The 24,826-nt window shown below is 38.5% G+C and overlaps 1 protein-coding gene across 1 annotated transcript in view; it reads left to right on the forward strand.

Moving 5' to 3' along the window:
• GABBR2 (gamma-aminobutyric acid type B receptor subunit 2) overlaps nt 1-24,826 on the forward strand; it is a 312,210-nt gene that overhangs the window by 85,739 nt on the left and 201,645 nt on the right. The window contains exons 5-7 of the mRNA XM_088131472.1: nt 9,966-10,031; nt 11,880-12,080; nt 14,700-14,936. Of these exons, the coding sequence (XP_087987598.1) occupies nt 9,966-10,031; nt 11,880-12,080; nt 14,700-14,936 (504 nt within the window). The remainder of the gene's footprint in view (nt 1-9,965; nt 10,032-11,879; nt 12,081-14,699; nt 14,937-24,826) is intronic.

The following is a 24,826-nucleotide window of genomic DNA, read 5'->3' on the forward strand; positions in this document are numbered from 1 at the left end:
GTTGTTATTATAGTCATGATATAAAAATTATTATATATGATATTAAAGTCTGTAATGACATAGGAATGATGTGATTAATATAGTTATAACTAGATTGTCAACAGAATTATATGAATGAGAGCAAGAATGCTTTGTGTGTGCTACAAATTGTACAAGTTCAATTTCTTTTTCTTTCTAAGAATGCAAATTAATATCAAGGGCCCAATTTTGTTGAAGTATAAGGACAGTCATATTAATAATAACAACAATAATAACAGCAACATCCTGCAATGATACCTTTAATACCATCAAAAAACAGCATCTGCCTATCCCAGGTCTTTGGGAAGGACTTGATAGGTGGATAAAAATGCCAAATCCAGTCTAAATATCTGTCTGATTGTGCAACCAACAGTAATAATTTACGAGTGGCTCTGGGCAGTTTACAAATTGTTAAAAACATTTAAAAACAAGGAACATTTAGAAGATTTAAAAAACATTTAAAAACAATACAAAAACAATACAAAAATAAAGGAACAGAGATGGCAGAGAAAACAACCTGGATGGGAACAAGGAAAAGGAAGAAAAGGGGCGTCAGTCATCCTCACCAAAGCCTGGGTGAAGAGCCATGTCTTAAGGGCCCTTTGAAATACCAGTAGGGTAGGGGCCATTCAGATCTTGGGGGCAACTTCATTCCAGAGCCCAGGTACTACTGCAGAGAACGTCCACTTCCAGGGTCCTGAAAGTTGCATTGCTTAATTCATGGAAACTGCAGTGTGCCAACTTTGCCAGATTGAACTGACCAGGCAGATACTATGGGAGACAGGAGGTCCCTCAAGTAACCAGGCCCTAAGCCATGTAGGGCTTTATAGATAGTGACCAGCACCTTGAATTGCACCCAGAAGCAAACTGGCAACCAGTGTAGCTTGTGAAGCTGTAGTCAAGTCATGGAGTGACCAGAGTATGAGTTACTCTCTGAAGGTCCCCCCAATCTATAAAAAAGTGCAACTGGTACACCAGATGAAGCTGGACAAACACTTCCTAGCCACTGTTGCCACCTTCTGATCGAGCAGGAGCTGTGAGTTCAGGAAGACCCCCAAATTATGCACCACCCTTGAATGGGGAAGTGCCGCTCCATCCAAAGTCAAAGTTGGAATATCTCCAGATCTGGGCAGTCCAAACATCCATAGCTACCTGGTCTTGGTAGGATTGAGTTGGAGATGGTTCCTCCTGATCTAAACCTGCACAGCCTCCAGGCACTGGGGCAGAACCTCAACAGCCTCACTTGACCAGCCCAGAGTTGAAAGATATAGTTGGGTATCATCAATGTAACCCCAAACTGGCAGATGACTGCACCCAGTGGTTCCATGTAGATGTTGAAAAGGAGAAGCGAGAGAACAGAACCCTGCAGCACCACACAAAGAAGGAGCCTAGATCTGTCCCTGCAACCCAACACCAACTGGAACTGGCTCCAGAGAAAGGAAGAGAACCACCATAAAATGATGACCCCAATCCCCAACCCATGGAGCTGGCCCAGAAGGATACCATGTTCAACAGTATTGAAAGCTGCTGAGAAATCAAGTAGCCCACGGATGGATGCACCACCACCATCCAACTCGCCATAGGTATCAACAAGAATAGAACTTTTGAAAATCAGTGGGAGTGAAATTAATCATGACTGCCTGTTATTTGTGTGTGTGTGTGTGTGTGTGTGTGTGTATTCAGTTGTATTCATTTTATATATATATAAAATGAATACAACTGAATCCATCCCATAATCAGAGTATTATATAGGCACAGAGTACTTGTGATTTGTTATAGAAAGGGAAATGTCTACTTTAAACAACATAGGTAAATCAATATACAGCAGCAATGGATCACGTGTTAATCCTCAGACATTGGTTCTCATTCCACGCTGACATAATTTATCTACAGTAGAGTTGGGCAGTGTTTCATCAGCTGTGAACTCTAAAAACACCCAGTCTCATTCAGTTAACTTTGGAGGCAGTCTAGTCTCAAACTCAAGCCAGAATCTGGAATAGCATAGGAGAAACAAAAACAGGAGAACATCTGCGTTTTTCAAGAGAATGGGATTAATTATTTTTTATGAATGATAGGCATTCATCAGGTGATGAAGAGTGCCAGTTTTATAGGAATCCATGCAGAACTTCTTGAGATATTCTTTGTGAAAAATCTTTGTTTTTTAAAAAATGCCTATTATGTTGTTTTTGGGGATAAACAATAATTTCATGCCAAGTTTCTGACAAATAAATTGACAAAATTTTGGGCAGATGAAAGGATGCTTATAAGGAATGATGATGTCCCTTTATGAATGTAGTAGAGCCAATTGTTGTAGGTTAAGATAAATATTTAAACTCATTAATGTTTTTTATAAAATAAATCAGTTACTGTGCAAGTAAAATAGTTAACATGGTTCACAAAACTCTGTCATATAATTGATCAGGAATTAAGACAAGGCTGCCTAATGTAAATAGAGAAATGGTGAAGGATTTTAGGATCTTTCTTAAACTCTTACATTGTTTTTCCCTGCAAGATGTGATTTGGCGAGCCAATCTGATATGAAGGCAAGCCTTGCTTTCTGAATCCAGAATTCTCCCTTCTGTCCACAATAAGAAATTTCCCCCCTTTTTGTCATGGCTTTCATTGCTCTATCTTTTGTAGTACATTAAAGTTTTATAGCATACTAGAGCATTGTGGAAGTCCAGAAATGGAGTGAATTAAGACCCATCTGTTCCACCCACAGTTAATGAAAATCTGTTCAGAATTACTTTGGGATTCAGGCTTTTGCTGAATCCATTGTACATCATTAGTCCAAAATAAACATAGACCTCAATATGTGCCAGAAATGAGAAACTATCGTAAAATCAGTGTTCTGTGTGGGGGTATGTGTTTGTGTATACAATGTGATATTTGGTATGTAAATGCTGGAATGTGAAGTCATAATGAGCTTAGAGATGAGTAGAATATTGCCACCACATTATACATACAGATAAACAAGTAACATAACTGAAAGTGTGAGGTCATTTGCATTTTCTATACTGAGCAATAATAACATCCCTCTTTTCAAAAGAAATCTACTAGTGTGATTACACCTATATACACCTACTAGTGTTATTACACCTATCTCCCCCTGATATAGGGGTTTGTCTACCTTCCCTACCAATGAGAGCCGGGGGAGGGGGTTGAATCACACTCAGGATTGTTTGGTTGCTGGATGTGTGGGCACCCTGCCAGTCTAGTGAGAGGGGATTGATGGAGGGTATTAAGAGTGTAGGGTTGGGAGGGGCTGCTTATCTAGAGGTGCTGAGTCTTTGCAGAAGCACCTCTGCGTTTAGTGGACTCTGGAGGAGGTTGTGGATGGATATGTATGGGGGGTGGCTATGGGCTCGGGCATGGACCATTATGGGCAGGGGACAGAGGAAGTCTCTGGAGGATTGGGGGCAGCTCAAAACATCTCGGTAGTGACAGGTATGGGGACATATGTTCCTGTGGCACGTTCCAGCCCCTCAATCTCACTCCCAGGCCCTGGTGGGCTAACCTTCAAGGCCCTATGCTGTTGGCTGCTGCTGTTGAACGCCATAGCCGTCTGTAATAAGGCCACCCTCATCCATGATTTGATTGTGGCTGACCTGATATGTATTACTGAAACCTGGCTGGGGCTGGAGGGGGGAGGTGTCCCCTTTCTGATATGTGCCCAGCTGGGTTTCGGGTGTGGCATCAGCCAAGACCCCAGGGGTAGGGGTGGCGGTGGTAATCCAAGATACTTGGGAGGGACCCAGGGGTGCTGCCCCACAAATTGAGGGCTGCAAGACCCTATTTATTAAGTTGGGCTGCAGGGATCAGTTGGGACTGTTGTTATTGTACCTGCCTCGAGTTGGCAATGGAGTTCCCCAGCCTTATAGTCTTGGAGGACATCAACTTACCTTCTCTGGGGGGCATGGTCTGAGGTAGCTTGGGAGTTCATGGCCACCATGACAGGGTGGCCTATCCTAGGTCATCCAGGGCCTGATGCATAATAGTGGTCATACGCCTGACCTGGATTTTCTGTTGGAGCAGTGGCAAGGTGTTCTGGATTTGGGGGAGATATTGGTTTCTCTCCTGTCATGCTCAGATCACTCCCTGGTGAGCCTCTGGTTCTCTGGCATTATCCCCCAGCACAGGAGGCTGGGCCTATTAGATTGGTCCATCCCAGGTGACTGATGGACCCAGCTGGGTTCTAGAGGGAGCTTGGGGGTTTTCCAGAAGTTCTACTGCACAGTCCAACCAAAGCCCTGGTGGCCGCCTGGAATGGAAAGGCAGCTGAGGCTTTGGATCAGATCGCGCCTGAGTGGCCTCTGCACCCATGGTTCCTGGGACTCTCTGTGGTTTATGGAAGAGCTGAGCAAGATGAAGCAGGTGAAGAGGCACCTAGAGCGCTGCTGGCAAATGACAAAGACTGAACCTGACCAAAAACAGGCTAGAGCTGCTGTTCGAGTCTACCTCATGGCAGTAAGGGCAGCAAAATGTAATTATTTTTCTGGTCTTATTGGATCCACAGATAGCCATCCAGCAGCCCTGTTTTGGGTGACCTGGACCCTCTTGGAGGGAATAATTCTGGGGTTCATCTACAGGGTCACTGTGAGGAATATGCTGAGCATTGGCATTTGTTCTGCGGTGGACTCTGGCCTTGGTGCAGGGCCATGAAGGCTACAGGGACTGTCTGGTATGGGAGGAGTTCGATCCTGTTGAGCCTGAGGAAGTGGACAGGGTTCTTGCAGCTGTTAGTTCAGCCAGCTTTGTGCTAGATCCATGCCCCTCCTGGCTGGTCAAGGTTGCCTGGGAGGGGACTTGTGATTGGGTCTGGGTTGTGGTTAATTCTTCCATGAGGGAGGAGGTGGTCCCACTAGTTCTTAAGGAAGCAGTGGTGCACCCCTTTCTCCAGGGGCCATTGCTTGACCCAACCAATCTGGATAGTTTTTGTTGTGTGGAGAAGGTGGTTGCACTGTAGCTTCAAAGGACACTGGATGAAATGGATTATCTGGATCCCTTTCAGTCAGGATTCAGGCTGAGGTATGGGACTGAGACGGCATTGTTCACGCTCTTGGATGACCTCTGGCAGGAATGAGATGGGGGTAGTGCATCCATCCTTGCTCTTCTTGACATTTCAGCAGTTTGCGATACCATTGATCATGGTACCCTTCTGGACTCGCTTCGGGAGTTGGGGGTGAGTGGCACTGTGCTGTTCCAGTCAGTGTTGATAGGAGGGGAGGGGTCCAGCCAACGGTCCCTATTTTGTGGGGTGCTGCAGGGCTTGATCCTTTCTCCCCCCTCATCTACATGAGGCCACTGGGTGAGGTATCACCAATATGCTGATGATACCCAGCTTAATATCTCCATCCCAGGCTGCCTGAGTGATGCCATGGATGTCCTGTCCCAGTGCCTGGAGGTTGTGGGGGCCTGGATGGGGCACAACAGGCTTCAGCTCAACTGAGTGACTTTGGGTGTTTGGACCTTCTGGTGCTGAGATTTTTCCACCGTTGGTCTTGGATGGGGTGGCACTGCCTCAGGCAGACCCGGTGTGCAATCTGGGGTTCCTCTTGGACTCATGGCTCCTGCTGGAAAAGCAGGTGGCAGCTATCGCTAGGAGGGCCTTTACACACCTTTAAGTTGTGTGCCAGTTTCACCCATTTCTGGACCAGGAGGCCCTGCTCACTGTCACTCATGCCCTCGTGACCTCCCTTCTGAATTACTGCAATGCACTCTCTAGCTGCCCCTGAAGGACATTTGGAAGCTTCAGCTGGTGCAGAATGCAGCTACACAGGTAGTAAATGGTGTCGGTTACTCAGCACATGTAACACCACTACACCATGAGCTGCAGTGGTTCCCAGCGTGCTTCTGGATACAATTCAAGGCACTGGTTGCCACCTTTAAAGCCCTTATGGCTTGGGACCAGGTTACCTGAGGGACTGTCTTTTCCCAGTCGCTTCTACCTGTCCAATTCAGCCCAACAGGATGGGCATCCTCCAGGTCCTGTCAGCCAGGGAAATGCCAGTTGGCGGGGCACAAGAGGGATGACTTTTCTGCTGTAGCACCTGCCCTATGGAATATTCCCCCTCCAGAGATCAGGCTGGCCCAAACCCTGCTGGCCTTTTGTAAGGGCCTGAGGCCTCAAGGGTGTGAAGGGTCCCTTCTCCTTCTTGTAGTAACAGCCACTGATTGTGACATCTTCCTCAGTGCTGTGTATTTATGATAGGAATTTGTTTTTAATTTATTATACAATTGTTTGCTGCCCAAAGTCACTTGTTGAGATGGGCAGCCGTACAAATTGAATAGTAATAACGATGCTAATAGTAATAATAAATCACAAAAAACAAAGACCTGCAAATAGAAGTAGAACGACTATGGCAAAAGAAAGCAAAGATAGAACCAATAGTAATAGGCTCCTTGGGTGCAATCCAAAACACCAGAAACACCCCTTGAACACCATCGACATTGACAAAATCGCCATCAGTCAATTGCAAAAGGCAGCTTCACTTGGAACAGCTTACATCCTGTGACGATACTTTTAACACCATCAAACAACTTCTGCCTATCCCAGGTCCTTGGGAAGGACTCGATAGGTGGACAAAAATGCCAAATCCAGTCTAAACAATTGTCTGTGCGATCAACAACAACATGTTAAATATGTTTAAGCTTCCTGTTTATCACATTTTGGCCTTCATATTTTTCAATCTGTTTGCATTGCCCATGTCTCTGTCATTATCCTCTTTACAGTACGTGTTGTCTGGGTGCTGAATGGGTAGTTTATAATTTTCATGTATAACACATTCACCCTTAAGGATGACCAGAAATACGAGATAAAGACTCCCTAGTAGGAAGCAGAAATTATTTCAGTTGACTACAGTTTATTCCTTCAGTACAATTTCCTAAAGAAAGAATTAGAACATACAAATCAAAATTCTTTATGCTATTTATAACTTTTTATTTGGGGGGCTTCTCAGCAAAACATAGATATCAATCTGTTTTGTACATTGTATATTATTGGAAAAACCTGAGAGGTATGACTCTCAATGACCAAATGCCCTTTTCTATTTAAGGCATTTTGGTGTATATTTTTCTGTCATTTTAATTTGCTCAGATAAATGTGATAACTTTTAATATTGATGTTGAAATTATAAATTAACCCTAGATGGGAGTATATCTCATCTCATTTTTAGATCTGAAGCTTTTCAGAACATGAAGCCATGAATATTAAGCTGTTCTCTGTGTGTGTGTGTGTGTGTTTTCTACTGTGGATTTTTGTCACCAGATAATGTAACAATTGCTACTATCCCTGCCCCCTGTTCCCAGCTCCTCACAAAGCATAGCATCCTGTTTATTATTCTGGGGTGGCTGTCAAATATAGTCTCTGGATACTATGAATATTAACATTCCTACTTTTTAATACAGAAGAAATGATGGATATTAATACTAATAAATAAATAAATAAACAGAGGAGCATTCCCACTTGATATTTCTCTAACAATTTGGAACTTTTTCTTTTTTTTTTCTCTTTCTCTCTAAATTTTAAGAGTAAAATTGACAGCATCAGAAGGTGCTCAGAATCTAGCCCTAACAGTTTCAGTACACTTCTGAGAACAGGAAACTGCTGCAATTAGAAATTAGGAAAACAGATTGAATAGGTTTTTCTTCCTATAATGAACTCCCACTCCCTTTTCAGGAACTTTATAGAGTAATCAAGCTACCTAATCAAGCTACCATTGCTGAACCTGGATTAGTACTAAAATTAAAAATAAATTAGAGTACCAATAAATAGGAAATTGTTCCTGTTGGTCCACATAAAGAATTCTCTGTATGCAGACTGATTATTTGCAGAGGATAACTGATACTGAAATTCTGAAATCCTTAAACTGTTGTATTTTTAGTAGAAATTCACTAAAAAGAAATCAGAATAAGCCTGAAGATAGTAGTGTGATTCTAAGCATGTTACTTAGAAGTGAGTCTTAATTGGTTTCTATAGACTGTCCTGAACAGGATTCTCCAAAGTGGTCAGTATCGACCCTGAAGGGTTGACAGGATGATCCAAGAGGTCAATGTTGTTGTTATAGTGGGTTGCACAGTCAGCCAGATGTTTAGACTGGATTTGGCATTTTTATCCACCCATTAAGTCCTTCCCAAGAACCTGGGATAGGCAGATGTTGTTGTTTGATGGTGTTGAAGGGTCACAGGATATAAGCTGTTCCAATAAGCTGCCTTTTGCAATTGACTGATGGTGATTTTGTCAATGTTCAAGTGGTGCTTCAGATGTTTCGGAATTGCTGCTAAGGCACCTATAATTATTGGTACTATCTTTGCTTTCTTTTGCCATAGTTGTTCTACTTCTATCTGCAGGTCTATATATTTTGTGATTTTCTCCAGTTCTTTGTCTTCTATTCTGCTGTCTCCAAGTATTGCAGTGTCCACTATCCAGACTTTTTTGTCTTTGTTGTTGTTGTTGTTATTATTTGTAATACTATTAGTTAAAGTAATATTTACTAAATTATTTTCATATAATTGTTTGGAGGTCAATGAACAATCTGAAACTTTATGAAAGGGTCAAAGAGCTGAAGAGTTTGGGGATCCCTGCTCTAGAATAATGTGTTAAGGTTTTAAGCTGCATGGCATTCTATAAATTATTGGAAGGAATGTTGATATATGGAGACTGTTGTTCCCTGACATTCTAATATTCAATGTACAGGGTTACTGTCTGGGTGAGTTTTGGTACAGAAAATCATATAATCTTGTGAGCTCTCAACTTCAACTTGGAGTGTTACAGCTAGATGAATGTTTATTATGGTGATGAGAACCAAACCTCTATGATATTGTATTCAGGAATATACTAAATTCTAATTCAGTCTGTCCAGCTTCATATATCTCATAGCGTGAAGGAGAGTCTGCCTGAACTTCTATCTATTTAACTATTTGCCTATCTCTATATTTCAAACACAAATGCCTTTTACAAAAGCCTTTCACAAATTCATTGAACCACAGAACTGGAGTGATATAAACAGAGAATTGCTTCCAAATAAGGTTGATTTGCTTTGGGAAACATTAGGGTTTAATTTTTTACTTTTACAAAACTAAAATAACTATTGATATGTAATTTTAGAAAAAAATATTAGGAGATGTTATTTCTTTGCATTGCTGATTTATGTATAAGAAGAAAAGGAATAACTAGACTTTTGTGGGAAAGATTCTTGATGTTTTCTGTTCTGATTCTGAAAATGAAATAACTTCCATTGATGATACTCCTTAATGCATCTTTGGATGATGATCAACTAGAGGTAAAGCTACCCACTTTCTATACAAACCACAAAACAATTCATTTTGGAACCTTCAGAGTCCAATGTATAAAAGTAGGGACATGCAAAATGTTCTGGTTCAAAATGTTTCAAATTAGCAACAATTTCAGTCTTCTATGCTTAGCTGCAGTTTCGTAAGAAGAGGTTTATGTTGATGTACCTAAACTGGCATTTTATGAATATGGATACATAATCCTTTTCAATTTATCTCTGTTAAATTTAGTGCCTACATCATTACTGAAGTTAATTAATAGCATGAAACTGCACTGGTTTCCAGTATCCATGGATGATGTAACTCCTGTAGCCTTCTTTGAAGCATTTTGTAAAAAGTTAATATTGCAATGATGATCATTTCTGTGCCTCACATGTATTGAACATACAAGAGGACCAGCCTGTTAATGTATTTATAACCACTGCATCTCACAGATAATATGAAAACATTATATATGAATTTTATTCTTTGTTACCAATAGTGCTAGGGTTCACTGTTTTATTTACAACCTTTTGGGTATATACTGAACTGTCCATGTAGCACAGAAATTTGTAGATTGAAAATATGAATTTATTTATTTTTGCTATGTACAACAGCATTTGATTAATACAAATGAAAATATCAATAATTAATATGTCTTCTTTTTTCCATTGCAGGGCAATGATGTTAGAATTATCCTTGGCCAGTTCAATGAGGAAATGGCAGCAAAAGTATTCTGTTGTGTAAGTGAAAAAGCAAAAGAAAGAAAGAAAAGTTTTGTCACATACTCACCCCAGTGATTAAATTAACCATTTCTTAGTTCATGTTTGATATTTATTAGCAACTCTGGGAATATATATTGTACAGTTTAGCAGAATTTCCTTAAGATTCCTTGGTTCAATATGTAACTCTAATATTTTAGCTTGACTTGAGTACAAATTACAAATGGTTAGGGTTAGGATTGTGAAGGCTGCATTAATTTAATATATACATATATATTAATACAGTGCTGCTTTTGTTTGGGAAATCTGGTGTTAAGCTGGATTTGATATGTGCAAATTTTGATAAGGCTAAACACTCTCTGAAAACTGGAAGAAAAATTAAATACACTTGCATTTGCATAATTATATGAAGTGTGTTCAGGTATATTAGTCTGACATAGCAGATCTAATTATCTTGGTAGGTTTTAACAGATATCAGTTATTGAGAATGCAGATCTGCTTTGAAATAATTAAAATAGGCAGGAAAAATCATTTCAATAAATTATTCAGTCATTTATAACAAAGTGTTAAATAGCTGTTAAAAAGTTTAACATAAATCCATCTTTTACTCTTCTTTTCTGTAAATCCTTATTCCCAAGTGTGCATAGATAAAAGCCTGCATCTGGATGAATCAAACAACTGGCTTTTCTATTCTGGACAAATGTTGAGTTTTATGCTTCTTATAACAAGCTGAGTTTCAATGATTTCCTAATTTTGGTCTTAATTTTGAAGTAGGATTTACCAGTTAGGAAGTCTACATCAACATGCAGCAGCAGGGATAATTGCAGCCTGATATAAATAAGTTGGAGCTATGTGTTTGACGCAAATTAACTTGACAACTTTTTTTATAATTATGAAGAACATTTCAGAATCTGATTTTTTTTAAAAAAATGGTGTAAAGTACTTGAGAATTTCTGATGAAAGATAGTTTAAAATAATTAAGATAAATAATTAAATGTATGTTTAAGTATTCTAGACTAACGTTCTGCTTTCCCAACCCCAGTATATATTAATACATCTGCAAGGTTCTTGTATATCCTCTTGTTCTTGAACAATCTATCTCATCCAGTACATTACAATTCAGCCAAAAGCACTTTTGAGCTCTCCTACTTCAAGAGGGCTTCAGCTAGAAATAAATGGCCAGTTCGTATCACAGAATGGCAGATAGAATTAAAGCATACTTGGTGAATAGGTGAGGAAGTGAGGTTCTACTACCAGAGTCCTACGATAGTTATTACTTAACATAGATACAACTACTGTGTCGCACTAACTTTACATCCTCATTTAAAACAGCTTAGACTGAGTCAGCTACAACTGAAGTGCCATATTAACCTAAATCACAAATAAATAAATACTTTCTGAACTTTTTTTGGACATTTTATTTATAAAAGCAACCTTCTATCAGAGATTTGCTTCTCCTTTAGACCCATTAAATGCAAAGGTGTTTGTATTATAACAGAATTCAGTCAGTTGGACCAATAGAAGAGAATATTGTAGCTCAGGGTTGAACTGTGGAGTACTTGGGATTCTCTGAGCTTGGTTGTTTTCTTGCAGACGTTTTGTTACCTAGCCGGGTAATGAAACGTCTGCTAAATTGGACCTTTACTTTTCTACTAAGATTTTGAATTGTATATAGACATATGAAATGAGAATTTCTTTCATTAAAATATATATTTTATATTTACTTTTTCAAGATATGGTTTATAATATTAAGAGAAATGTTATTAGCTTTTGTAGCTAAATACATAAAATCTCAGTGGAATACTTTGTGATATGTCTTATACCTTCCAACAATAAAATTGCTTCTCTTCATTCATATTTCTACTGCAGGCATATAATGAAAAAATGTTTGGCCCTAAGTATCAATGGATAATTCCTGGGTGGTATCAGAGCTTTTGGTGGGAAAAAGCTATTCCAAAGCTGAATTCATCACACTGTCTTGGTACAAACCTTCTGGGTGCTATGGAAGGTTACATTGGAGTGGATTTTGAACCTCTCAGTTCCAAACAGATAAAAACCATTTCAGGAAGGGTAAGTTAGTTTATTGTCTTCTATCTGGGGCATTTGAAGTAATCCATCAAAAATATTGTGTTTCTACACCATTGATTTCTTCCTATAACACATTTCAACCCAGTCCTAAAAATTGATATACCAATATAAATATAAAAAATGAGAATTGGACACAGTTCTTCAAGTAGGAATGCCAAGGGTTGTCATTATACTGTCATTAAATTACAGAGATAGTAGTGAGGGGTATGTGGGAGAAATGAAATATATTAAATAAGATGTAAAAGATTACACAATTTTCTGATAGTTAGCTATCTATTATCTATGTTGGCGTGTTTAAGTACAATAGTCAGAATTGGACTACTTTGTTCAAGTGTAAAAGGAGAAGTTTGTCAACTCTGAAAGTGCATTCTTTGTACTCTTGTAAGATGCCTTGAGTTTTGTAGAGAGCAATTCCCTCTGCAAAACAGTTAACCATAGGAGCCAGTGGTCACCAAGCTGTTTGACTAATAATACTAATGTACTGTACCCTCTCTGGAGCACTTTTCCAAAGTGGAATTTTCCATATAAATGAAACACTGAAGCAACATTGCCTGCTTCTGTAAATAAGATTTTAAGTCATTAAAAAGTATTAAAAGATAAGGGAATCCCATGTGCTTGAAGTGTGGGAATGGGGAGAGTGATAGGACAATTTTCTCAGCAGTGGAATTAGTGGGGAGACAGAAGAACCATGAAGATTACAAGGGAAAAGAAAGAATGAACAGAAGACTCATGTTTGTACCTATGTGTGCACATGAAGGACTGGAGTTTCTATTAGATCATTAATGAACATAAACAATTATTTTAAACTCAGTTTAGCCAATGAATTTCATCATGATAATAATGTTCCAAACAACACGATGAAGATCCTACTTATTTCATATTTAATATAACAAATACTTTTTAGCATTTCCAGTGGTGTCAGACTCTCTGCAGAATGGCCAGTGTTGCAGATTTTGTAGCAGGAATGACAAAATTAAATAATTGATAGGCTGCGACCACAAGCACACTTTACTGAACCTCTTGGGCTGCCAAAGAAATTCCAAGCTCTAATGCCAGAAATCCCCACCTTCAACTTAGCTCTAGGAAAAACATATACAAATATAAAGCCCAGGAGAGTAAGGACTCAATAAAACTGTGTAAAATTACCTAAGAGCAGAAGGAGAAAGTTTTAGTTTGAAATTTCCTTTTAAAACAATGCGACCAAATGCCAATATATCAAATAATGTTTTTTATGTAAGCCATGTAGTTTGGCTCACAAACATCTGCATCATGAACAATGTAGTTAACTTTTTACTGTAGTCACCATAATAGGATCCCTAGGGTTACTACTCTTTCAAGGAGAAGGAAGTTGGTGCCCCTCTCAACAGCTCCTGTCTATAAAACAGAATTAAGAGATGGTGTTTGCCAGCTTATTTGGCAAGACTACTGCTTACTAACAGTTATAGAATCCAATGTAACTTAGTATCAGTCCTTTGAGGTATCCCAGGTCAATAAGCAGACACCACAGAGATTCCAGAAATGCTACTTTATTGTTGTACGGTATAATAACAGACTCTTAAAAGCCTGTCCAAATTTCTCCATGTTCCAACTTATACTAAGGAAAAACAAGCTGGGGCTATTTTGAATTTCTTTCTCAGGCTTCCTTCTGTCTCTGGACTGTGTAATTTCTTGTCTCTGTAATTTCCTCCTTAAAGCCTTGTTCCTTCCACCCTTAACAGCTCCCCAATTCAGCTCTAAATGCCCTTATGCAGAGGGGTAAAAGCAATCACAGAAGATTCTGTGCTAACGCCGAAAAGGAAGAGAGCCGAAGCACAAACCTTTGCTTGTATATACTGCTGCTTTTTAGTACCTTATTTGCAGCACATTGCTTACTGCAGTTTGATCTCATGAGTTGCTGTTTGTGCAACTGTTCCATGCCTGAACCAACTCTGAAAGCAGTTTTCTTTTATACAAGCAATAAGGAAGAAAACTAGAATCTGTGTGGGGTAGCTGGCTATTCTGGATAAATGTGGGATATTTGACTGTGTAAATCTGTCCTAATTCAGGCAGGTATGCTTTAACAGCTAAAAAAAATGAAAAATTCTTAAAAATATGTACTTTGATTTAATATTACAGTAGGAAAAATGTAGTCTTGTACATAATAGAAATGCTGATTTATGAACTGAGTCCTGGAGGGGCAGAAAGAGTAATACCTTGTTTTCTTTGATTTAGTGGAAGATACTTAGAAGTATCTTATACAGAATTCACCATCTGTTTCTACCCATTAGTTCAAATATCATAGTATAACTAAACCTAACTGAAATGCATGCATATACTTCCCCAGTTCTCTCTCTTTCTCTTTGTATATTTTATCCTCTCTGTTAAAGTTTGGAGTGTAACTGTTTATAAAATGCATGCATTTTGGTGGTACTATACCATATAAATAATAAAATAATGCACCCCCCCTTTTAAATTAAATACACTTTTAATTATCTTTCTTGAGATTCATGTAGCTTCAAAGGACTTAAAAAAATTTTAACTGGACTTTGAGTTTCAGACTCAATTTGAGGTATGGACTTTTAACATGCTAAAAGTGAATTGCTTTTCACATTCTTTCTACAGACACCACAGCAGTATGAAGAGGAATATGATCAAAGGCGTGGAAATGTTGAGCCAAGTAAGTTCCATGGCTTTGCTTATGATGGAATATGGGTAATTGCCAAAACACTGCAGCAGGCAATGAAGATTCTTAATGCCACCAACAGAAACCAAAAAATTGAGGACTTTAACTACACCAACAAAGAACTTGGAAAAATTTTCTTGGATGCAATGAATCAGACCAGCTTCTTTGGTGTAACGGTAAGCTTGCCTTATTTCTTTTACCTGAAGTTTGTAGCTTTTCTTTTTCTCAACAATAATTGATGTATTATGAAAAGGAAAACAGCATATATACTGTAGGGTAATGTTCTGCTAGCTACAAATGCAGGAAATAACATTTTAAAAGCTTGGAACACAAAGTTGAACTGAAGTGTTAAGGCTCTGCAGCACAGCCAACAATCAAGAAGATCTGGCTGATGAGTAAGTAGGAAGAGCATGGAATTTTCCTGAGAATTTCAGTGTGGAAGTATGAGAGAGATGGGGATTCTAATCTGAACTGTTGCATTCAGAATTGGAATTTTTTAAAATAGTTTTTATTAAAAACTATTAAAGTTGCAAAAAACTGTGATCTTGTATATATAGAATTAGGGAGATGCTGCTCAGCCTGCTCCTCTGAATTACTGTTTAATCTAATTTGCATTAAGCACAAAATAGAGTAGATATTCACCCTTAAGGTCATTTTGCATTTTGTGTTACAGAACTACTATATGACTAAGATGAAAGAAATTGAAAAAGTAAACTGAAAAAGTGTTAAATACTACCAATGGAGCCATGTTTGAATAAAGCTAACTACTTAGGGGAGAATAGGTAGAATTTTGCAGTGAGAAATAGATCTTACTTAGCCAACCGATGGGGAACAGTCCTCAGTGAATCTTATTCTATTTTATGCCTACATTTTTTGGCCCTCTTAGGGGCAAGTCAATTTAACTAGACTTGGATGTATTTAGAGAGGGAGCACTTTTCTAAATTCCCTTTCAGGGAATTCTGTATTCATCACTGATTCTTATACATCTATTTAAGAAATTTATTGGCCACCCATCTTAACAAATAACTCTTGATACCAATGGGGGCATAAATACTTCACAATTAGTTCTGGTTCCGTTCCTCTCATGTCCTAACTGCTTCACCATTATCAGATTTATTCCTAGTTATATATGTGATCACAAATGTGAAATACTAATGAAGATTAACTAAGAAAGTGAAAAACCTGCTTTCAGAGTTGCTGGTTTAGGTTAGGTAAACCCTTTGATACAGCTAAACTTACCAGTTTCAAGGTAAAATCTCCTTAGCTTTGCACATTTGAATCTACTGCATTCTTTTTGCTTTTTTAAGCAGGCATTTAGTGTACAGAGGAATTATATTTTGTAGAGCTAGCCAAAAGGAAAGTTAAATATGAACAATGTTTATGATACATCATCAGCTTGCCAAGCAGAAGGGATGTAAATATTTTATGGGCTTCCCAGTTTGGTGCCTTGTAAAGGTCAGTCAGGAAGTGCATCTGTTTTAAAGTGTGCAAGAAATGTTTCATAGACTACATGAAGATAAAGAATTCTTCAGAGCATTTTTTCAGCTTGGCTTTTTTCTGAATATACAAAAGAATATCTGTACAGATAAGCCTTTGCTCATATAGCAGAGCTATTCCAGAAGTGCCTGGCATAAGAAATATACCTAGATATTTAGAATATCTAGGATATTCAGAATAGGATATTTTGAGTATTGCCAAGCTGAGACTCCGTTTCCTAATGGGAGATCAAGGAAAAACTAACTTGAAGCACAGGACAACCAATAGAAGAGGCAGGAGCATGGCAAACATCAGAAAACTCAAATACAAAAGATGAGCTTCCAAGAATTAATTAGGAATTAATCCTAATAAAGATGAGATTTGATGGTGATTGCATTGTAAATAATGATAATGATAATAATAATAAATATTTAACATGTATCCATCAATTCTGTTTGTTTCCCAGAGCTGTGATTCCTATAAGAGGAATTGTGTTTTCTCTGTAGCTTGAAGTTGGAAATGGGCAGGGATCATCTATCCATGTTCTGCTTCACTCCAAGATACAGTTCAACAATGCTGAAATTCCTGCTACAGGGATTGGCCCCTCTGGATGGCAGAGGCACTAGATCAGTATTTCTTAACCTTGGCAGCCTTAAGATATGTGGACTGCAACTCCCAGAATTCCCCAGCTGAATACTGGGAGTTGAAGTCCACACATCTTAAAGCTGCCAAGGCTGAGAAACACTGCACTAGATACTATGAATTCTGCCTGCTCCACATGGCGAAACAAGACTTCAGACACTGAGCTATTCTCAGATTCCCCCATCACTCTAATTAATTTACATATTGTGATATGAGGTTTTTTTAGGGAGATTACTTAGGCAAGTGGTCATTATTAGAAAGATCAATACCAATCACAATATCATATTCCCCCCAAAAAACTGTTTATAGTACTGTAAAAAGAAAACCAGGAGTCAGTGGCAAGTACTAGCAATTCTGTTGCTAAAAAAAGCACATTTAGAAGAAGCTATACAACCAGACTTATTCTAAAAACACCACTCACTTTTAGCATGTTGAGATATTCCCTGCTAAAACTTAAATCACTTCTCTTCTTAAAAATCTGGCAACAGTCTTGTGTGTGGAGCAGCAGATTAATTTTGCTTCACACATTGAACATAAAGGATGTGATTTAAAACAAGGGCATCTGGTAACTTTACAGATTTTCTCATCTATGATGAGACTTTTCTAGCCCCAAAGTAATTCCTTGATCTGTCTGACTGAGCAGTGCAACAGTCTTTTCAGTTAAATTATTTGCTAACCAAACATTTTACATTTCAGTACTGAAGGATTGCCTGAAGTTCAAGAACTATTAGGAACATTGAAATGTTTTATGCATCCGCTATGCCTTCTCTGTGTGTTTTGTTAATGAATGAAAAGCTATTAGCCTGGCAGTGACTTGTGAAATCGTGGGGGAAAAAAAAATCCTCATTGCATTAGACTGCATCAAAAGCTCTAAGAAACTCATGCCTAAAATAACAGAAGCAGACTATGCCTAAGATAGTATCATCTGTAGAACAGAAAGAAATGACCACGAATACATTACGTGTTTAATTTGTATAATTAAAAATGTAAAGTATACATGGTGATAAATGTGTTTGTTAGCTCATAAGGACCGATTTCTTAGAGAGCTAGGATCAGCTGCAAAACCACATTCCCGTTTTGAATACATTTAGTGCAAACATGGATTTATTGGTGTGCAATTCATGATATAGATTGAAGCGTTCTCGTTTTCCGATATATCTTAGTTGAAGAACAAATGGTTTCTGCCTGGCAAATACAGCCAAATAGCAGTTGCAGAAGATATGAATAAAAGGCACTTGTAATATTTTTTGTTGGACATATTTGTTATAAAATCTGTGATGAAATTATCATTTGACAACCATTCAGCCCACTGATCACAGCCAAATAAATATAGTAAAGCACATTTAGCATTTATTTGAGAGCTAGTTTGGTGTAATGGTTAAGGCACCAGGCTAGAAACCAGGAGTTCTAGTCCTGCCTTAGGCACAAAGCCAGCTGGGTGACTTTGGGCCAGTCACTCTCTCTCAGCCCACAACATCAGGCTCGGGTGACAAGCTGGTTGATAAATTCCTGTCACAGCCAGTGGATCAACATTCTGTTGATCCGAAAAAGCGGACCCTGCACTTGCAGGAAAACACTAGGAGGAAGAAAAAAAAATAGCATTTGTTCATTTATCATACATGTTATTTCTGTAAACTTTATGTAAACCCTGTATGATTTTAAAATCGTTATTATTGTTAGCCACCTTGAATGCCTTCTGGGCTGAGTGGGTGGATTAACAACCTCAATACAATCAGTTTACAAATAGCAGTTCTGTTTTCTAAGAGGAAATTTTAAAACAACCCTGTTCCTGAGAACATAGACTGACTAAACTGTTGATTTAGGGATGCCATTGCCACAAGACTGAAAAGAAAATTAAATGTTAGTAGCTGAAAGACAGAAATCATTTTAAAAGATAAACGCAAATGAGGAAAGTATTAATTAAAGCAAGGTTCTTGCTAGCACACTTTCTGAATATTAATACGTATTCTGTGCTAGATGTTAAATCTGTTGTCAGTGATCTTGAATATTGCCATGATCAGTATTGTGGGGAATAATTCAATATATTAAATGCAAAATAGAGCTATGATTTTAAATTCAGAAAAGCAGTGCCTTCGACAAGATTAAATGGTATTTTAGTAAAAGCAACTTAGTTAGATTTGGAAGATCACCTGACTCTCAAATGACTCTGGGCAGCTTACACAGTAAAAGGAGAAAAAAACAAGAACTTGTGTTCCCTGGGAAAAACCTCACATTGCATTCAAAAGCAAACCACCAGGGGTTCAACAACAACCTAACTTCAGGCCTGGGAGTAAAGCCACTTGTGCTATCTCTGGCTTAATGCATACTAATAATATATATCATTATCATTATCATCATCATCATCATTGTGATAACAGAATAAATAGGAGATGAAGAAGGGAAGAAGAAAAGGGATTTGAGGAGAGATTATATCATTATTAGGTAATTGAAGCAGATGGAGGAAGAATCTCTTCTGATAGTAGATGCCATTCCATCAGTGGGATTACATCATTAAATATAACTCACTGTATTCTGTGTTCAGCTTAATGTATGGATCCATGCAGTTAGTGAGAAATATTTTAAGTTCAGTTTAGAGGGTAGTTAGGGTTGCCTTCTTTTATCACTGAATACATTCTTTTGTAGTTGTATCTGTAATATGGGATTTTCCATGTTTGAAAAAGAAGTTCCATAGAGTTATGGAAACAGTTGGTTTCTCCACAATACAACCAGAACATTGATTTCTTCCCATGAGTCACATCAAAGTGTTAACACAGTTCTGGTAGACTAGTTGAAATGGGGGGAAAGTCCTTGTCCTTCCATGTCCCTCTCTTAGCCTACAACATATTTTTACACGTTATATACACAAGAAAAAAGATTTAGAAACTGCTTTGATGCTTCGGATGAGCAAGGTCTGCTTTATTTCCTAGCTGAGCTTCTCGATTAAGGGTAATGAGTAATCATCAAGTAGATTTTTGTAAATTTTGTGGCAGCATTATAACAGCATTGATCCTCCTGAGGAACTGAATTGCAAAAATACAGGTTGACAAAGAAGTGTCTGCATTGATTAACTGACTAAAGAAATTAGAGCAGGAGTTTTAAAGATTTTTTTTATACCCATAACTGTTTTGATTTTCACTGGAATGGAATGAAATTTGCCAGAAAACTAGAATAGACAAAATGAGACATTTATCATAGCAATCATAGCAAGGAGTTTCAAGCTATGCTTCTTTAAGATCTGATATTTCAAGCAACTATCTATAGCATGTTCATTTGCAGACAGACTGTGATGACGTTTGCTTTGAGGACAACGCTGGTCCTCAAGGAATCTTTATGGCAGTGTTCATATTAAGCATCCCCTATTCTGTATGTGGTTTGAAGAAGGAAGGATTGAAGCAAGAGTACAGAGATTAATTTACTGGTCTTTTCGCTGGAAGGAGTCAGTTGCTAAGGTAGTCAGCTAGCTGAGACAGCTCACAAAATATTACGCTTGTGCTGAGGATGAGAGACAGGGCAGCAGTAAGGTAGAAGAAATTGTGAAGCTAAGGAATTCTCTCTTAATTTCTTCCATCACACTGTGGCTGAGGTGACCAATCCTGAGATTGTAAAGGTAAAACTCTAATAATTTGGGATAGAAATGTCATTCACTAAATCCAATACCTTCCACCCCCTCCTCCCCACTATGGCATTATATCAAATAACAAGAGGGATTTTCTCCCCCCTTTTTTGCCATTCCACTGCCATTTACAATGTAGGGGAGTTCCAGAGAAACAGATTGGGGACTAGAGATTTATGGAGGATTTTGATTCTTGTCTGCCTCAAGTAATTCTGTTTCAGATTATTCTGTTTATATTGAATTCAGTACACAGCTGTACTGAAAATATTTCAGTTTATGGTAGGTTACTTCAGCCACCTTTGCACTGAGGTGGGTGAAGCTTAGTAAAGTAATTTCCAGTTGGAAGCTCTAAATTCCTACTGTTGGTTACAAAACTGCATTTAGCCTCTTCCTTTCCATGCCTGACAATTTCCACTATGGAGAATGTCTGTTTGAAATATTCAAGAATTACATAACTCTTAAGGAAAAGAAAAGAAATAATAGCAAAGCCTTTCCAAAAGAAGTTCAAAACTTTAAGGGCAGCTTGCTTGGATTCTGACTACGTTTCAGAGGGTTCCAAAGTGACCCATTTTGATTTAATTTACAACAAATGCCTATCACTTTATTTTGCACTCGGGAATTAGCTTCCTTGGGTACTTTTTTGGGTAGAAAGAAAGCAGAGAGTTTTTAAAAATAAAATTAAAGCACAATATTTCTTATAGATTTGATTAAGTTACAGTTCTAAAAACTGGCTTCCTGTATCAGGAACAATTCTTACATTTTAAATGCCTATTAAAACATATTTTGCTTCAGGTATTATTTTCAGTATTGTACCCAGAATAATTTAGTATATTCCTGTTTTACAGCTGTTGCTATTTGTCTGGTTTTGGCTATGGTACTTTTAAGATTCGTTAGTTTAATGGAAGTTTTATTAAGCTACTTTGAGAGTTCTGTTTTAAAAATGAAGATCAGAAGAAAATGATGAAATCAATGTAATGTAAAATCTTTCTTGAGTTCAGCTCAATCTTTGGTGACATCCATCAGTTTTCTTGGCAACAATTTAGAAGTGGTTGCCATTGCCTTTTTCCAGAACGTTTCTTTGCCTTTCCTATCTAGAGCCGTGATGGTCTTCCCTCCAATCAGGCTCAGTCCTGTTTAGCTTTTCAATATCAGCTAAAAGTCCACTAGGTGCTGCCACCTAGATAAATGTGATAATTAAAGTAGTCAAAATGTCCAGTTAGCGCAGGGGTTCTCAAAGTAGGGCCTGCGGGGTGGATACGGCCCACCAGGGTCATTTATCCAGCCCCCCCCGCCTGATTGGCCGCCGCTGCTGTCTGTCAGAAGCGGAAGTGTTGGGGCTGTGTCGGGAGCTGCAGGCGATGCACGAGGAGGGAGATCGCAGAGCTGGACTATTCTACATGACAGGTACGCCGGCTCCAGCGGCTCTCCTCCTCTCCTCATGTTTTTTTCAAACTATAGTCCGGCTCCCCAACATTCTGAGGGACTGTGAACTGGCCCCCTGTTTAAAAAGTTTGAGGACCCCTGAGTAAGCAAATCCAGAAAAAAATCATATTTCTACCCATGAAATGCTAGTTTTGCAGAAATATAGATTTTTATTTTATTTTTTTTTCAATTTATATAACAAATCATCTACCATTTAAACTTCCACTAGCTACCTGAATTGGTATAAATAGGAAAGGCTGCACTACCAACTTTTGATTCTATCTTTTGCTGTAAGCATTGGGACAAGTGAACAAGTAGTAAATCAAAGGTGCATTTTAGTATGTGCAAAGCACTACAAACACTCTTGTCGAGGAAGCCACACTGAGTCAATAAATCACACTTGCCAGGCTATACTGCTGCGTGTTATACTTGATTAGAGCTCTTGGCCACTAAATGATCCAGCAAACTGTATTTTAAATCACTGGTTTCTAGCAATCTGAAAGCATTGTGCAAGCAGATTGCATGAATAGGAGAAGCCTCATTACCTCCTCTTCCTCCCAGTGACTCTGTTCAGAATAGCTGGAGCAGTGGGGACAGATGTAATGGTAGCATGGAAATGGAAGCAGATATGTGTTTATTTGCTAAATCTGTGTGGCCCCTGTTTTCCAGTCTGTCAATGAAGTGATGATTCTGTTCCTGACTGAGCTCTCTGCTGAGCTTTCTCAGTAAGCTGTGCCTCTGAACAATCTGTTGGATTGGCAAACCATTACGGCAGAGAGTAAACTCAGCCTGCTTTTCCCCCACCTTCTCACTAGCCACAGTTTGCGCACCACTTTCAGGGATTCTGTGAATCCCACCTTTGTGATTCTAACCAATAAAGAAATCAGAAGACAAAGGGGAAGGAAAAAACTATTTTCTGGAGAGCACCCAGATTTTTTGGTTTGACATGTAACCACTGATTTGTAGATGATGCCATGAGAGTGCTGTGTGTGTGTGTGTGTGTGTGTGAGAGAGAGAGAGAGAGAGAGAGAGAGAGAGAGAGAGTCCTGAAGATGTAGGATATTCTCTTTATCTGGTAGGACAAGATATTGCATTGAGACGACTGACAATGAAACAGTCGAGCGTGGATGTGTGTGATGTTTCTAGCCAATTTATCAGTCTTTCAGAAATTCACAGATTACATATAAAGGTTGTATAATGCAGTGTAACGTGTTGATGAGGTCAGTAGGTGACGGTATGAAAACAGAACGTTTGTCTTTCTGCATTTGGTGATCTCAGTTAAAATAGTGTTTCTTTCGAAACATGAACCCTTCTGGTTTAGACCACATATATTAAGTCTATTTATCTTTCCCAGCCTGTGAGTGATGTTTTAAATACATTGGTTATACTGCTTGCAATCTGTTATTAGGTGTCAGTGTACTGTAGCAGATAGGCTGGCTAGATGGTGACTCTTGGTGTCTATTTTTAGTTCTCTCCTCTTTAATGTTTGATTTCTAACTTGTCCTCTAAAAATTTGGAATTCTTGATGTGGCTGCTGCTGGGGATGACAGCGGTGTATGAATTTGAATCAGTATCTTAAAAGTGTTAGACTGCAGATCTTTCTGGGACCTGAACTTATCTTTAATTAATCATACATCTGGGTCTTACTTGGCTTTCCAGTAATTTTGTACTCGTTAGTAGCAGTGATGAGGAAGCCTGAACCTGGGGACGAGCTATTTATAATATTGACTTTTCATCATAATGTTGTCTTTGCATATTTGCCATCTCTATTATGTCCTTCTAGAGAGGTGGCAACCAGAACTGTAGTGTTCCAAATGTAGTGTATGGTAACTGTAGTGTTACCATAAAAGACATTGATACACTGGAAATTTTATTTTGATTTCATGTCCTAGAATGGAATTTGCCTCGTTTGTTATTTTTATTGCAGCTGCACACTGGAGTGTTACTTTATTTTATTTTGTTCAGACTCCAGTTTTTTGAAAAAAATGTCTCAGAAATAACAAAACGATATATTCCATATATCTCTACTCAGAAGTGAAGCTGTTGTATTCAGTGGGGCTTATTTCTAAGGCAGCGTGAATAGATTTGCAGCCTTTGAGTCTAAAGTTGGGGTCCTCAAATGCTTTGGCCCTTTAGCACATTGTTGTTGTGAGTGCCATGAGGAGGGTTGCCCATTCATAAAGTGGCTGACTCTGGACATACAGCAAGTAAAGGAATAACAATTTTTCTGAGAGCAAACTGATGAAGCAAACAAACTACTTTGATCATGTCCTATGTACAAGGCAAAGCTGGGGGTTCAGTTCCAATCTTTTCCACCCATGTTTTTGTGCTTCGGCATTCCTTTTCCAGCAAGCAAACTGATGAGTAACTTGAGAAGAATTCTGGTGACAAATCAGAAGTAGAGTCAGCTCCAAATGCTACATCATATATTTGTGTCCATCAAACACCAAATACTAAGGCAATGTGGTAAAGGTCATATCCCCTGAAAGAACAGCCAAAACTTGCATTCTCCACATACAAAAACACATACAAGTAGATCAGGCAAAATGTGCATGACACCAAAACACATAAGCATACACATACACTCACTGTGGGGGTGGGAGCGGGAGGCAAAATATACATAAACTAAACACATATTTAATCCATGTACTGCCCTCACAATTCTCTCTCAAATCTCAAATTACCTTTTCTTTCCCCCTTTTTTTCCGTTGTCTAGTGGGCCATCCTTAAAATCAAGCCTGGGTTGCAACCATCTGCTTATTTAAACTTGTAAGTGTGGCTCTGGAGGTCAGAAGCAATCTTGAATAAAGATTCACCCCTTTGTATCATGCCACCCTACCAATCTGATTATTTTCTTAATTTAAATATATATATATTTAAAATTAGGATTGACGGGAAGCCATGGATAGATTG

Source organism: Python bivittatus, unplaced genomic scaffold (assembly GCF_059951505.1).
Source record: "Python bivittatus isolate LINGU-HERP-01145 unplaced genomic scaffold, Pbiv_v1 ctg000960_np1212, whole genome shotgun sequence".
NCBI classification, from domain to species: Eukaryota; Metazoa; Chordata; class Lepidosauria; order Squamata; family Pythonidae; genus Python; species Python bivittatus.